General features: G+C 45.0%; 1 protein-coding gene across 2 annotated transcripts in view; it reads right to left on the bottom strand.

The window, feature by feature from the left end:
• MKLN1 (muskelin 1) overlaps positions 1-17,165 on the bottom strand; it is a 653,324-nt gene that overhangs the window by 364,362 nt on the left and 271,797 nt on the right. For both annotated transcript variants that reach the window (XM_085653584.1, XM_085653585.1), the window contains exon 5: positions 10,057-10,166. In XM_085653584.1, the coding sequence (XP_085509710.1) occupies positions 10,057-10,166 (110 nt within the window). The remainder of the gene's footprint in view (positions 1-10,056; positions 10,167-17,165) is intronic.

Here is a 17,165-nt window from a genome sequence, read left to right as displayed (position 1 = left end):
ACAAACACTAGTACGGATTAGACAGAAAAGTGAAATAAATGTAAGCCTAGCACTATGTGTTCTTGATTCCTATAGCACTCAAGATCAGAATGAAGAGAATAAACAACACAATGCCCCGTAACATACAAATAACATGGATACTATCTTGAAGGAAATTCAACTTCAATATGTGGGAAACAAACCTGTTTTTCTGTTAAGACAGCTTTTGTAAGCTAATATACTATCTACATTTATTCTAAACAATCAACATGTGTGCCCTTCATTAAACATTAAAATAGTGGTACCACTTGCATCCACTGTACAAAAACAGAAAATAAAGTACCTTTTGAATCTGAGTGACCAAAGTAATCAATTGATTAAAATACATTACTGCTTTTCGAAGGTGCCTATGACGTGACAAAGTGCTTACAGAGATGTGCACTACACTGGAAACAAAAACTGTTAATCTGGATCAAAGTAGATCTGTCCAATTTGACTGCAACTGTGTAGTTTTAGTTAGGTCAGTTTTTCCACTGGAAGAGAGTTTTTTTATTTTGCTAATATCTTTGCACCGTATGGCAGATCTCCAAAAACTTTGCCCCAAAAATGTCATTTACCTCAGCTTCTTCTTGGAAAGTTTTGGGGTGGTGAGCAAGAAAATCAGAGTGCCCATTTTAATTTCCTTAGGAATCTTTCCTCTGTGATACAGAAACACCAGCTGCACAGAACTACACCAACTTTAGCAGAAAATTTGAACTTTAACAGGTAAGCATGATTTTCGCTATTTAGTGTAAATCTGTTCATCGGTTTTTCAGAAATTTGTGTTTTTAAAATTTTTTTATCATTCTTTTTATTGAACATCAAAAAAGGTCATATCATACGAGCAATCATTTTCGCATTACATGGTACCGTGTCATTTACAAGCGGTGGTATTGCGTAACGTGCTATCGTACTTTACAACAGTGTCAACATGTAATTGGTTTCAGATCATCAATTGTTCGTCAAGGGAAGAAACAATAGGGGGTTCACACACCCCTCCCCGATACACATTCCATTTAGTCCAGATTGCTATCCATTTCCGAGGGCATGCACCAATCCATATCCTCTTTCCAAGCTTTGACTGTCGGTGGTGCTGCAGCCCCCCAAAGTCTAGCTATATTTCGCTTGGCGACCATCTGCCCAAGTGTCACCCAGAGCCTGCCTTTTACATTCAAATCTGTGGGCTCCCAGATGTTCAAGAGACATCTTTTAACCTCAAGCCGAAGAGTAACCCCCCCAAGACCACACTAATGCACTCAAGGATTTTTCTCCAATAGTTTTGATTCGGCGGATACTCCCAGAGTGTGTGTAGGAAGGCACCCTCCAGTCCGCACTGCCTCCTACACATCCCATCTTCACTTCTACCCATGAGCACTAGCTGCCGCCCCGAGAAGTAAACCCTGTGTAGAATTTTTTGCTGTATCAGTCTCAATTTCGCCGAAATGGCGACTTCTCTAGGGGAGGAGAGCGCTTCTTGCCATTCCTCATCGTCTATTTCCAAACCGTCCCTCCCCCATTTCTCCCTAAGTGCTAGCAAAGGGTCTGGTGTATGATGAATGAGTTTTTTGTATGTGAAGGATATGCTTCTTTCTGGCAAGTGTCCGTCAAGCAATCTATCCTCAAGAGGGGAGGATTCTGGAAGCGACGTTCCAACTGGAATATTGGCCTGAAGGGAGTGTCTGACTTGTGCATATCTAAAATATTCAGAGTCAGCCATCTCGTGCGTCTGTTGTAGTGAGGTGAAGGACACCACCCCATTTTGCCCCCAGAGGTCCCTGATATGAGAGATACCTATGAGGTCCCACTTGTCGAACCCTTTAGTCCGCCCTAGTGTGCCCAGCTGTTCAGAGTCCCAGAGTGGAGTTGCGAGCGTGAGTCTGTTGGCCCATCCCAGGTTACAGTTGACCACATGCCATAGTTGCACCGAGTGTCTGGCAGGTCCAGTAAGAGGAAACTTAGCCGGCCTAGAATAGAGTGCTCTTGTGAAGTCTCCACCCGGGAGCAGCCATTTGTAGAACTTTCTGTTTAAAGAGGTGTCATGGGTGTGCTCAAATGGGTTAAAAAGTTAGGTATATCTGGACAATTGAGAGTACCATTGTACTCAAAATGAAATATATATGGCCCTCTGATTATCCAAGGAAGCCTTTTATCAATCCAGCTGTTTGGGTACTAAGCCAAGGGACCGGTTCTGGACCATCAGTACTGTGAGTTCTGACTGGCCAGTCGCAAATTAGAAAAAAATGCTGTTGCAGCCATTTCAGTACTTTGTCCCTGTGTCCGCAATAAAAAACAAGCATTTACAATGCAATGGTCTCTGCATTGTTAAAGTTAGAGCTATTGGCATTGCTCATGACATTATTTTTGTTTATGTTTTTGTTTTTAAAACATTTAAAGAAACGTCATTGTTATTTACAATGTCAATAGCTTAATCTCTCTCAAATGCGAGACCTATTGCATTTGCACCCACACACAGAGCCACACACACAGAGCCACCTACACAGAGCTATTCACATAGAGCAACCCACACACAAATAGAGCCACCTACACACAGTTACCCACACACAGACAGAGCCACCCACGCATAGAGCCACCTACAAAAAAGGCAAGGACCAGAAGGCTTTAGTGCCCACATGCCCACATGACAACCCGGCGAGAGACTACCGATTTTCGGCTAGTCTCCTGACCCTCTATGCATGCACGCAAAACGTTCTGATGCTTCGAGCAGTATCTGTGTAGCGATTCAGGGGGTCTAGAAAGGGTATAAAACCCACCAAGCACCATTAACCAGGCCAGTCGGAGACCTGTGACGAGTTAAGGGCGGCTGTGTGTCTGCTCGAGCAGCTGTTACCGCCCTGGCTCTGCCATTTATTACCATGTTATATTTCTAACTTGTACTTGGTATGCTTATGTACCATGTGTTTGCTACCTCTTGTATCTTGTGTGCTCTTGATGCATGTACCATTGTCACTATTGCCTCAGGTAACGTAGCGTTAACTTTTGTAACATGTTCACTTGTCCTTCTGTTCCTATTGCGAAGCGCTCTGACACCCCCCCACTTGGAGCTGCTTGCCACAACTGGCCAACTGTATCCCTCCTCACGACTGCCCTCTCCCCGTGCCCCCCCCCCCCCACCTTCCTCCCTTCGAGCTGCGAAGATTTCTTCTGGAAACCTGGCCCAGTTTATTAGGGTGACATGTGTCTGCACATGAGTAACTGGGGATGCTATTAACTATTTACAGTACTGCCCAGAAATTGTGGGTTTCGTCATTATTTTCTTTAAAGGAAACATCACCTTTGTGAAAGCGGCAGAAAACGATAGCCTTTAAATGGGTCAACTTGTGTAAATCAAGCGGGAGCATAACTCACTCGCCTGTACCATTAGGCCTGTAAAGTTGCAGCTCTGTCGCCCCGCCCACCGCCTCATTATGCGGTAACGATGTTAGGAAAACGCCCTAACACTCCTGTCGTTCGCTGTACCATACGTGCGCAACAGCCTTAGTAAAATAAAGGAGCATCACACCGTCTTTTGCCGCTATTCTGGCACACTGGCGTATAATTCTACCACAGGCGCAGCCCCCACCATCTTTTATGCGGTAACGGTAGTATGGAAAGGCACCGACATTCTCGCCGCTCTCCCCGCCCTATGTGCACAACCCTGCCTAAGTAAATTAAAGGGGCATTCCGCTGCCCTTGCCGCCATTCTCGCCCACTAGCATATAATTCAACTACCGCAATACCTTCCCTATGAACTCGGCTGCCGTCACCCTGCTTCCCGCCAAATTAGCAGTCACAATAGTTTGCGAGAAACTATAGCTCGTACCCCTACAATTACCTCGTCAATCCCAATAAATGTAAAGTTTAAAAATGTTCCTCCACCGTAACAATTATAATACAATGATCAGGGTGATTTTGTGCAATCCGCAAGAAAATTTAACATAGCAGGGTCATATCTGCAGAGCCACCAGTCACCTCTGCCACCTAACTGGGTGCAGCCTCTGCCAGCCCATGCATTCCCGTCTTTACCGCCCGGACCGCGGCTATTATCCCGGCCACAAAACCCTTCGAAAAACCCCACCGAACCTGTCCCCAGCACGCGATGCACAACCTCCACTGTACCCGCCGCTGCATGTGGACTGCTGATGACAACCTCCCAACTTCCCCCCTGCTGCACCATCCATGAACAACTCCCGTGCCTCTCTCTAACCTTGCCGTCCCACTCCGGCTTTAATGCGCCTCATTGCGCTCCCCTTCCCCTCCCGCTGGGGTCTGTCATGGCTAACCTCCATTGACCGACACAAGGCGGTCTTCGCGGCAGATGGCATACTTATAGACAAGGCTCGCTCGTTTCACTTCTATGGGGGTGCCCGTGGTACAGACGTCTGTCTCCCTTAAAGACATGGCTCACCTCATCGACTCCTGTGGGTTGGCCTCGTAGCGCACAGACATGTTTTGGCAACACGACCTCAGGGGCTGGAGAGCCTGATACGCCATCACCGCCTTTCTCCTAGGTCAAGCAGAAATGCCTCGGAGAAACGCAGCGGCGTTTTCGGATTTGGGGGCGTGTTTTTCTTTCTCTCCTCTTGCCATTGGCTGGAATGTTTACATTCCAGAGGAGAGAAAGAATCGCAAAAAACACGCCCCCGAATCCGAAAAGGACAGGGCTTGTTTGGAGAGACAAACCTCTTCTTCAATGGCTGAACAGCATTTAAGAGGCCAGCCAATGGAGAAGAGGAGAGAAGAAAGGCGGGTTCAAGCCCCTCTTCTCCACGTCATTAAATCTCGCGAGCGAGACTGCGCAAGCGCAGCCTTCGCTAGCCGAGACCTAAAAATAGTATAAGGGGGCAGAGTAAGGATACCCTAAGCCCCAGGCATTTGTGGTGACCTGGAGGGCAGAGGCAACCCAGAGAGCCTCCAAAATACTGCAGTACTCCAGCGGGAGCCAGCACAACAAGCTTCACCACCACAGTAGCGTAGTACAATGCAAGCTTCACTGGGAAAGGTTTGCACGCTACTGCAGTACCTTGGGTATGAGGCTTGATATCTGGTACAGCTGAAGTACTGTGGTATCCAATAAAACATAATAAATAAAATGTGGCTTGGGGGTTTGCAAAGGCACGGAAGCCCGCAGATGGTTCGGTGAGGGCCTGACCATAAATAAGGCCCTGCGGCCAACCCCTGCTGTGCATGGCTGTATCCGCCTTCAGCAGGAAATTGTCCGCCCACCTACAGCCATGCCCTGCTTTGAACCCACCGCTGCACTGGGCCAAAGCCATGCTCAGCAGGGGAGTTGGCTAAATGTGATAAAAAATACACTTAAAAGATCAAAGATTGAAATTCATTGGTTATAGTTTATTGAGCTGCTAGAACCTGCATCCCTGACAAGCACTGCTCATTAACTCATGTTAAATCACTAATGATGTGAAATTAAATCTTTGATGACATTACTAATGACTTCTCAAATGACATCACTGATGACATCCCCCAGTCCACTCATTGCTATAGAGTTTTTGTATTTTAAGTAATTCAACATGCTACTGCTGTAGTCAATTTTCTATTCAACTTAATAGGATTAACCTCTTAAAGACTTCACAGCCGTTTTAGGTAAAGTGTTAGACAGGTATGCATTTGTCACTGAAAATAAACCTTTTGCCAGGCTCAATGCAGAACACTCACTGGTTTCGTTATACATTACTCACATTCATGAAATGGGCACAGCAGTATACAACCTTACAGCCATGTTTACAATGTCACTCTGAGATAAACCACCTTTAAGCGGGACACAGCTACAGTTCACATTGATCAACACTCTGCAATGTCTCAAAATCTTCAGAGAAGTAATGCCAATAAACATCCACATCTCACAAACGTTCTCTCTACATAGAATTTTTCTATAGAACTGTATTACAAATATTTAAAATGAGCACGTGCCCAGATATCCACTGGTGGTTAATATATTGGTTACCAAATACCTTGGGCTTTCTCACACATTTTTATCAAGCTTGTGCTTTAAGCCACACCCTACCTTTGAATACAACTCTGCAACCCACAACAGCCTTTACCTTGTTTAACATGGAGTAATACGTGCACCCTAAACTTTAGTGGTTTGACAACTGTGCAACATATACCTTTCACCACCCAACACCATACACCTCTAGAATTTAACGCTTTTTCCATGCTATGCACACACGTGTTCACACAGTAACTCTGTACTGTATATGAGCATGGTGTCATCAGTGATGTCATCAATGATGTAATTTAACATATAATAAATGATGTATCATTTGAGGATATAGGCAATGCATGTTATGTAAAATTATGTGCATTTGTAAAGCGCGCTATCACCAGCAAGGATATCCTGGCACTCTGCAGGTATTTGTGCTTCACCCTGCCTAGGGTAGGTTGATTAATTCGAAAAGCTAGGTATTCCGCTACTTGCAAATAAATTCAAGAGGAAAGAAGGCGGCTCTAATGTGGAGTAGGCTAGGCGGTCGTTCCACACTTGAGGAGCGATGTAAGAGAACGCCCGTCCTCCCGATCTGGTTCTTTGTATGCTTGGGCTTCATGAAGAGGGAGAGGCGCAAGTTGTATTTGGCTCAGTAAAATATAACTAGTGAGTTTCAGTGGCTTCTGTTGGTATTTTAAACATTAGTTATTAATTTATTTCAACACCTGATTATTACGTCACTATAAGCTTTGTTTTTGAGTGAATGTGCTAAGTAAAAATATGGTAAAATACAAGAAAATACCTGGTAGGCTCCTTCAAGAATTGGTTGGGGCCCATATAAGCTTTCAAACTCATATGTTTGTCTCTATGAATACATACAGGAAAACAAAGGAGTGTTCAGCAATGTTCAGCAACACACAGTGTTTTTCTTTTTTTGCAACTCCATCCTTAATCTTTGCAGCAGCATGGCACAATTTATGAATCCTCACGTCATTGTGGGAAATTCTTATACAAAGTAGACCTACATGTTTATATTTAAGATCCTTATTTTCATCGTCAATCACCACTTCATTCATATCCCTACATGGTATGCTCAGCTACGGCTTGTATTTATTAATGTTTAAAATCGTAATTCAGGAGCTGTACTCCGCTACAGATCTATTATAAATTGATGGAAGTAAAACATACATTTAGCATGCTATTTCTCGTGCATTTGGTTCAAAGATTTTAATGTCTGTAATAATTAACTATTTGCACAGATGGTTAATAGAAAATAAAAATAGATTGTAATAGACACAAATGCCAGCCCCTTTTGATGTATAACTAAATGCTATAAACTATGGCTACAGATAAGATGTTCTGCCGTTTTTAGAGGCTTACAGTGCTCAAACGTTAAGAAAAGTGTTTACGGAAAGACTAAAACCCGGCCGATAGGAGGTTCTGGTACTGCTGTGGACCATCACTTTCCCTGTGGCTCCAGATCGACTGAGGCTCGTTTTACAACTGGCAGGACCACCGAAAATATCACCTTTTATTGCAGTCCAAAGGCACAGTGGGCAGAGAGTGAAAAGGAACCAGGAATAGCCCCTTCAAAACGACTGGATTTTGTCTGGGTGTCTAAAAATGTGGACATTCTTTTCATGAAAAGATTCCTAACAGAAGGCACTGAGTCACAAGACCTGCATCAGAGGCGGTGACAAGGCCTCTAGTTTTGGGCCAATCTTCAGCATGATCCCTTTCTATCATTCTGCTTAAATTGTGCAGTTTATGTTACACCAATAAACACGTTGCCCTTGAGACTGGCCTTTAACGTCTCTTTTGAGTCTTTTAGTGAAGAGATCAGACACTTTGAAAGGCCTGTCCTTGCAAGCTTTACCACCGGCTTCTTAGGTTTTTTGAATTCTTACACTTGAAAGTGAGAAAGCATGGCACTACCCCAAGTGTATTGACTACCTTCAATAATAGGCTTGGAGAATTCCAGCCTCAGTAAATTTCTACCTCATTGTCCTAAGATGTGCGAATTTGATTTTACATATATTCAGACATTCGGGAAGTGAGGGACCAGTCTGAGAAACACATGTGCAAAGGCTCTTTTGGGTCAAATATGGTATCTTTTCCACCTCTAATAATGGCTCTGTGCAGGTCGGAGAAGGGAGAAGCACTGTATACTACCCGGAATATCTATCTTGCCTGCTCTAATTTGACCTCCAGTCAGGGTCACAGGACGAAATCCCATCTCACATCAAATCGTGTCTCACAAAACTGGAGAACGTTTGCGCACAGTTATATCCATCATGCTTCTATGACTCTTCTGGGAACTTTACCCAGCTTTACATCAAGATAATGATGGTTTACATCTTCATGGGGCAAGATGAGGACTCCATCACTGAAGAAACATTCCACGAAAACACATAATAAGTTAAAATGCCACAATGAAGGGTTCAAATCGGCGAGTACAGGTGCTAAAAAGGAATTTCTGATCTTGCATCAATCTTATTCCTTCAATTAGTTATTTGTAATCCTTAATTATAAAAGAGTTTAAATAGCATGTTAGATTCAAGCTTTGGTGGACAAGCAAAACAATCTAAAAAAAATTAAAGGCAAACTGGAAAGATAAGAGAACTAGGGAACTACTTATAATGGAAAAAGCAAATTGTATGACACAAATATAAAGGCTAAAAAAAGAGATTGCATCAGACTGGAGATGAACAAACAATGCCTTAAGTGGGCATGACAGGAGTATACAAAAAATGATGGGTGGAATGCTTGAATCAATCTCAGCCACTGGTAATAACTAAGGGCCGCAACTCAATCCATCATTATTTTGCACACCATGTCACCTCAGTTTGGAGCCAGCTATATGCAAATCAGTCTTGACCCTGCTCCAATCAGAACAGTCTAGCCCGAACTGCCAAGCCAGGTCCTCACTGAATCTGAACACAAGCTACCCAGGACCAGTTTCACCCTAGTTATGGGCTTATCAGCCAGGTACAGCTTGGTTCCAGTGACACTGTGTGCACGGGTCCCGCATACGGACATACCAATCCAAATTAGGGTGGCACACTAAAGTATACCAAAAAGTGATGGATGGAAAGCTTAAATTAATCTCACCCACTGGTATTACCTTGGGGCCGCATCCCAATCCATTGTTATTTTGCACACCATGTCACCTCAGTATGGACCCGGCTATATTGAAATCAGTCTTGACTCTTCACCAAGCAACCCAGGAGTGGAAGTGGACATGAGGCGTTTTGTGGTAAACTTGCAAAAAATTAATATGTTCATGTATCATTAGCACCAACGAGCATATGAAATTTCAATGCCCTGTGCTTTATCAACACTATACTAAACAGGTCACCATACAAGTAAGTAGAAAGAGAGATTTACAAAGTTATAGCGTAGACTGAGGTTGAAAGTAAGATGTCTGGTGCTAGTACAGCTTTCATGAATGGCAAATTGAAACTTAAATGTAATCAATATCAAAATTAACCACACTTGAAGCCCCTTAGACACAGACAAGACACTGAGTGCTGCAAATGCCATGTCATCATGCATTAATCTGCGCCAAGCTCTTTAGCCAACAGTACTTTACACATTGGGACTTAGGCTTCCCTTTACCACTTTAAATATGCTACAAGAGCCCCAGCATGGAAAATGCTGTTGGCAGAAAAGGCTCAAATAAAGAGTCACACCACGGATGGGGGTTACCTTGGTAGCTCTACACTCCTCTTAGATGTAGCGACTTTCCAGAAAGGTTAAGCAACCCTGGCTCATCCCGAAAATAAACCAGTGGCCGACAGCACCAAATCAAACCCCTATATATACATATTGCAATTCAGTTGTTTTTCCAGTGTGAAACAAACATTTCTTCCTTTGTTGGACAACAAACTCACTCTACTGTTTGTGTAACTTGACTGCACTTCCACATAGCAGGTGGCCAGTAGGAACTTTAGTCTTGAAGCACCATGAAAATTTGACTTTTTCCCAAGAAAAATACTAACAAGAATGGATATTCTGTTGTGTAATTACTGTCCACAATCTTTTGCTGTACAACAAGATAACTTTTATTACACAGATTTAAAATGCAGGCCTACCTTGCTGTACCAGTTCAGGCACGGCTGTACAACATCCGGCTCATCGATGCCATTGATTTCAACATACCAAATGCTAAAGTTAAAGCTGGGCCCCCAGGACAACAGAGGAACTTTAAGAGAAAAGAAAGAGACTGAAATAAGTTACACTTCACATAGGTATGAATATCGTTGACTGTTTGTTCAATCTTAACATAGAAAAGCAGTATTTATTTCTACTATTTAACTACAAAGAATCAAGTTCGGTCTTCCACCCAGGTCTTAGATTCAAAACGTCATGCCAAATAGTTTCAGGCTCCAGGAGGGAGGGGGAAAAACAAAAAAAATGGTGGACACCATGTGTGGGTGGCACTGTGGGCTCACAGTCGATGTCATAATGAGTCATTAAGACTCCAGCCCCCAGTCAACATCCAGAACAGAAAAAAAAATTACACGTTTTTTCCAGACCATATCACTGGATGGTGGAGAAATGGACAGCATTTGACTCTAAAATAGGATGCACTTCAAAAAAAGGTAAGCTTTAACTGCCATTAAATAAGGCAGAACTGCCTTTTAGCTGTGTTTTTCACTTCTAGTCCGTAGGGTGTCTTCAGTTTTCAACCTGTGGGTAACTGAAGCCACTTCATGGCAGCAAACTGAAACTTCCCCTATTGCTAAATAATATATATTACTGAATGATGGTTCGAGTGATAAACTAAAACTCTGTGCACAATAGCGCTATTTTGCTAAACACAGGTTTATCAAAGCAACTACTGGACAAATTAAATGTATTAATCACTTTGGAATAAATGATCAGAAGTACATTTAAAATACATTAATCAATCCTACATTTCCTGGATGTTATGATTGGTAATAAGAACAATAAATGAACAATCAACATAAACAAAACCAGACATGCTGCAATAACGTAACATTACAGTGGTCAACATCTAATATCTTTGAAAAATCATTTGCCATCGAACCATATGGTTCAATTAAAATGTAAAAAACTGAAGAACAAAATCAGAATAGCAAATACAATCTTAATTTATTGATATTAATTGAGAGGAAAAGTTTAGTAGAATATGTGGAAAACCCGCTGAATTGTATTGTATTGTATTGTAATTGCATTTGTATAACTCTTACTACCCCTGACAAGGCGTCTAAGCACCTTTTCAGCAAGTAGCATGCTACTCTGGGACCCACAGAGGATTAGTGTTGAATTAGTATAGTGAAATAGTGTTGAAATAGTATAGTGAAATATGAATGTAAATTTTAGTACCCGATTACGATGTCGGGCAGACATAATCATTGCAGTCTTGGGACAGACCAACCTCCGGTTGGCAGTCCCGGTACCGCTTTTACAATGCGACCGCACATGGTGCGGTCACATACTCACATTTCTCTATGAGAGCTTGTGCTGCGGCCGTTAACCAGCTGTAGCACAAGCTCCCATAGAGAAATGGGAGTGTCTGTTAATCTCTGCACCTCATGGTGCCTGTCACCCGGTGCAGGGATTAACAGGTCACCCGGTGCAGGGATTAACAGGAGGGCACCATAGGTGCCCCCCTCGGCACCCAAACAGAGGCCGCAGGGAGATGGGGGCCTTGCTAGGGGCTTCCAAAGTCACTTTCTGACAGACTTTCCATTTCGGGAAAGCCTGTCGGAAACCAACCCCGCAATCCCGACGACAGAAACGCCATCTATAGGGATTAGGTGGGGCCTTTGACTGGCCAATGGGCCCTTCGGAATCCAGCCGTAATGAGCGTCTGGTTTCACTATCAACCACCTGCATTGTATGCGGTGGTCGAAGTGAAACCTACAATGTGACTCGCAGAGCCTCCGACCTATGGTCGGAGGCTCTCCAAGTCACATCGTAATGAGGCCCTTAATATGTGTTACAAAGTTGACAAAGCAGACTCAACAAATTCAGAAACTTTTACTTGTAAGTACAATTGCAGTAAGATCAATATCACAGTTACTGAAACATGAACACTACTGAACAAAAAGGGTACGGATGTTTGAAATGTGCGAATGTTCAAAAAGCAGATACTAGACTGAAATTAGCCATGTTTATTATTCACTATTTTTGTTTGACAAAATTTGTATTATGATTGAATACGCAATTGTATAGTGTCTGGCAAACCATATATTGATAAAGGAAGGTTTAGATAAACTATGTTAGGACGCTATAATAATTTGCTTGTATAAGTATTGATTTGAATGAATAAGGGAAAAGGAAAGCAAAGGAAAAATAAGGGAAAAAAAGTTTGGAAAAAAACGATATAATTTTGCAAATATCACTACAAAAAACATTAAAGAATGAATTTTCAATCAATTCCCTTCTCTTGATAGTCATGTTTAACCTTGGATGTTGAACAATTTGTACATTACCATACCTTTTTAATTATTGTTTCCTATATGTTTTTCACAAAAAAACAAAAAGCAGATACTATTCTCATCTGGATGGTGGCAGCAAATTCAAATTCCAACAATTTGCAACGTTTGACAAGTTTTTGCAACTATTCTATACGGTATTTGTGTAGGTTGTAGAATGTGAACATGACAAAGCAACAGGTTTGATTACAGTGGAATTAGCATCATTATGATATAATACTCAAGAACCACAGTTACATATTTTGGGACACTTTTGTAACCATGGCCATAATATTAAGCAAATACGTTTTCTGGGTGTGAAGATAGTACTTCCTTTATCTCTGGGCGATCAGAGGCAGGACAGCATGAAACTATCTAAACTGGAAACACGGACACCAAGTGAAATCAACAAACAACAAAACTTCATGTGTTTGCTACAACAAAACTTCATGTGTTTGCTATAAAGCTGGAGTATGGTTGGGAGAAAGACTGGAGGGTACGTGGAACGGAAATCATATTGGTAAAAAAACTGGAAAAATATGCACTAGTAAAGAAACGCTAATGAGGGAGATCATGGTTTTGGCTCAGATTACTAGCAAGAATGCATACCTGTGATAAAAATTATCCCATCAGAAGAAAAAAAAGGTCAGAAGTCTAAAAGTCATATGATTACAAGAGACTTATGGGACTAATGTTCTGTATATTTTAATTACAAGAATTGTGTTTGAAATTGTAAATACTGATCCCAGAGGGAGGAAATGCATTGGATGTAGAATCACTATTAGATATTTTGATTATCAATCAATCAATCATGGCATTTGTAAAGCGCACTACATACCCGCGAGGGTCTCAAGGCGCTTGGGGGGGAGGGGGGAAGCTGCTACTGTTCGAAGAGCCAGGTCTTGAGAAGTCTTCTGAAGGTTAGAAGGTCTTCGGTCTGCCGCAGGCAGATGGGGAGGGTGGTCCATGTCTTGGCAGCGAGGTGGGAGAATTATCTGCCGCCGCCGGTCACTCTTCGGATGCGGGGGACGGTGGCGAGGGTGCGGTCTGCGGAGCGGAGCTGGCGGGTGGGGGTGTAGAGGCTGAGTCAGCTGTTGAGGTACGTTGGTCCGGTGTTGTGGAGTGCCTTGTGTGCGTGGGTAAGGAGTTTGAAGGTTATCCTCTTGTTGACAGGGAGCCAGTGTAGGTCTCTTAGGTGGGGTGCGATGTGGCTACAGCGAGGGATGTCGAGGATCAGGCATGCGGAGGCGTTCTGGATGCGTTGAAGCCGTTTCAGGAGTTTGGCCGGGGCTCCTGCGTAGAGTGCGTTTCAGTAGTCCAGTCTACTGCTGACGAGGGCCTGGGTGACCGTCCTTTTTGTTTTGGTGGGGATCCACTTGAAGATTCTGCGAAGCATGCAGAGGGTGTTGAAGCAGGAGGAGATGGTGTTGACCTGCTTCGTCATGGAGAGGGTAGAGTCAAGGATGACCCCTAGGTTGCGTGCGTGGTCGGTGGGTGTTGGAGGTGTTCCTAGTGCAGTTGGCCACCAGGAGTAAGGAGGAATGACAATGAATTACTTTATTTTTTATGTTTTAATACTGAGCGTAAGAAAATACAAAAAGGAATTTGGAAAAATAATATTGATGACCAATCAAAAGAGCGAAGATTGTTATTTAACACACAATAGATGTAATGATGAGGGCCAGAATCTGGATCTTTTACACTCAAGTGCCAAGTAAGATGAGACATTAAAAAAAACATGTGTTACAGTGGTATGTATAAGTTTATTATCTATGGCACACACTGCACTTCTGCAACGGTCAAGAGCAAAAACTAGGAAATTAAAATAAAAAATTATTATAGTTAATGGAAAACCAACATGGAAAGACCAATCCCTCTTTGGTTCCACGACAAAAGAATATGTTCCTAAGATAGAGATTAAAAACAGATGAAACTTAAAGATGCTGTTGGAAAACGAGGCAGTATCTGTGAGGCCTGCACAAATAACATGACTACATTTGTCCTTCACTGGGAACCAAACACCCAATTGTAGCGCCTGACTCTCAGAGGGTAGCGTTGTAGAGCAGTCTGAGGCTTACTCAAGGGAGGTGGTATGGGCTGTTGGAATTACTTTGTGACATTGCTTAACATCTCCACCCCTCCCACAGGGGGGGTGGGGTCTAGTACCACCACTCCCTTGTATGCACATCATCTTGCCCCCAATGCAGTTAGGTGAACATAACCTGGAGCGAGGGCCCTGGGCACTGGCACCATCCCAGTGGCGACCCACCCCATTACCTCAACAATCATTTAAAATAAGTAACCCTGCCTTGGTGACACACAACCCTGACTGAGCATTCCCTACTGACCATGAAGTATACACCTCTATATCTTAAGGGCTAGCAGTCTGGGTTCTTCACCTAAGCGCAGCAGCAAGAATACATGTTTAAACATCACTCTAGAATGATAGTACTCATCACATTTGTGGATCATTAGACTGCATTACAATTACAGCTCTAAAGGCATCTCTGATGAAATCACAGGATTACGTATATACAGCCAGACACCTTAACAGGAATGTCTGGCAACATAACCCCACTTTGCTTATGACATCACCTTACACAGGTACTTAACATGACACATGTGACCTTCAGTCCCATTAAAAGAAATAACGTTAGTAAAAGCATTTCTGGTACAATTACACCTCTTCACCTCCAGGGGATGCCCTACTCCAGACATTCCCAGCTCAACGTTTCACTCCTTGAGGCACTTCTCAGTACACCCCCAGCTGTAGAACGAAAGTTCCAGCCCAGGAGGTGTTTATCCCCTAGAAGTTTGGGGGGGGGGGGGGACTTTCCTCTTCGTGTTGGGGGAAGACCGCGCTTCTCCAGCAGCTCCCCCAGCACCTTTTCACCATTCAGGGTGACCCCTCTCCTCTGGGGGCCGCCAAAACGATCATTCCACCATGCCTTGCAAGGCATTATGGGGTGCTTCAGGCTCCTGTTCATGAACAATAGATGAGCGTCTCTACCACTATGCCGGGGAGAGCCGCGCTGGTGGTGCTGGCGGCTTCGGTGCATCTTCCCGCTTCGGTGGGGGATCCCACCCGGACCCCCAGGTGATGGTAGGCGGATCGGGGAGCCCACCCCCAGCCGCTCCTTCGGTTTTCTGGGGCCCCTCGCACCTTCTTCTATCGTCTGGAGGTCACGGTTCCACCCGGGGCTCCCGCATGCCTATTCGGTGGAGGGCAGCCCGGGGAGCCCACCCCCGGCTGCCCCCGCCCGGCCAGCACTCTTCTGTGTGGCCACGGGAGCTGGTGCCTCTCTTCGGGTCTGCCCAGATGCTGGGAATCCTGCCGGTTCTCCTGGACCTCGGGGGGAGTGCGACGGCACTCCCCCCGCCTTTTCCCTCACATCGGGGCCCGGGGATGGGGTCCCGGGCTCCTCCTCCTCTTCATCACGGGGGCGCGGCTTCGCTCCCCGTCGATTCTTCTTCGGCGGGGGCCAGGGTGGGCTCCTGGCTCCCCAGGAGGATATCTTCACAGGGAGCGTGACAGCGCTCCCCGGCTTGACTTCGGGGCCCGGCGATGGGGTCCCGGGCCCCTACGGACATTTTTGTGGGGGAAGGGGGGGGGGAGAGAGGGCGCGACGATGCTGTCCCGGTTTCATCTTTGGTGGGGACCAGGGTGGGCTCCTGGCCCCCCTGCAGGACGCTCCCCGGCTTCCCTTTTTTTGGGGGCAGCCCCCGGGGACCTGACCCACCCCGGGGGCATCTCTGAGACCGGCGGCTGAGCCCCACGCACTTCATCATCGGTCTTCTTAGGGGTCAAAGGTCGCCTACCTTCCGGGGGCCATATCTCAGTCCCTGGTGGTCCGATCTGCCCCATTTTCACGTCTTCTTGCTCCTTTGTCCTCCGGGTCACCAAGTGGGTGCATTCTGCAGGGAGCGGTCTTCACTGGCTCCCTGCGCCAGTCTTTCGCCTGGCTCTCCTCCTGGGCCTCTGTTCTCCCTGCGCAGAGGCCCCTGCGTCTGCGCACCGGTCCTGGGCTCTTCTTCTGGCGCTGTTAGGGCCCTGGGGGGCAGACAGGGGGTGCCTCCTTCCAACTGCCGATTGCCAGGCTCCAGCACCTTCCGCCTCAGCAGACCACACCCCAGAGATAGCTTCTCTTCCTGTGCAAGCACTTTTTAAAAGTTGAGTAGGGGGCTGGCAGGAAGTCTCTGTTTGACCTTCACTGCCCCCTCCTTCCTGGCCAGCCACTGGGTTGGTTCAAGATGGCGTCGTCCAGGGTCTCCTGCCACATGGTCCCCTCCCCCCCAGTGCTGCCTTCACCTTGGTTCAGCTTGGTGCCTGGCACCCAGTGACAGCTGCTGATGGATTAGCCTGTAGCTCCACCTATCTTCTCTCCTTGGAGGGAAAATCTTCGCTCTGGGGAGGAAGATCATTAATCTAACCTGCCAGGGCCAGACCACAGCCAGTGACTCAGAGAAATATGACAGTTCTGGATGACCCAAAAGCAGTACAAATATGACTTTGGACTCTGCAGAATACTTCTTTTCACATCCGCTACAGTGGACTTTAGTGCGTGTCGATAATCTGTAGGCCTTAGGACAGTGAAAGTAGCCCATGTGCTCCCTATCCCCATAAGAGAATAATGGAATAAACACTGTAAAGCACACTGACTTTCCCTGGCATGTTTTTTCCCACTGTATAAAGCCTATTCCATGTCACCACCCAAATCTGCATAAGTCCTGCCACACCATTCACTTTGTAGCTGCTC

This window comes from Triturus cristatus, chromosome 4_1 (genome assembly GCF_964204655.1).
Source record: "Triturus cristatus chromosome 4_1, aTriCri1.1, whole genome shotgun sequence".
Classification (NCBI taxonomy): domain Eukaryota; kingdom Metazoa; phylum Chordata; class Amphibia; order Caudata; family Salamandridae; genus Triturus; species Triturus cristatus.
This window is presented reverse-complemented; position numbering and strand designations above follow the sequence as displayed.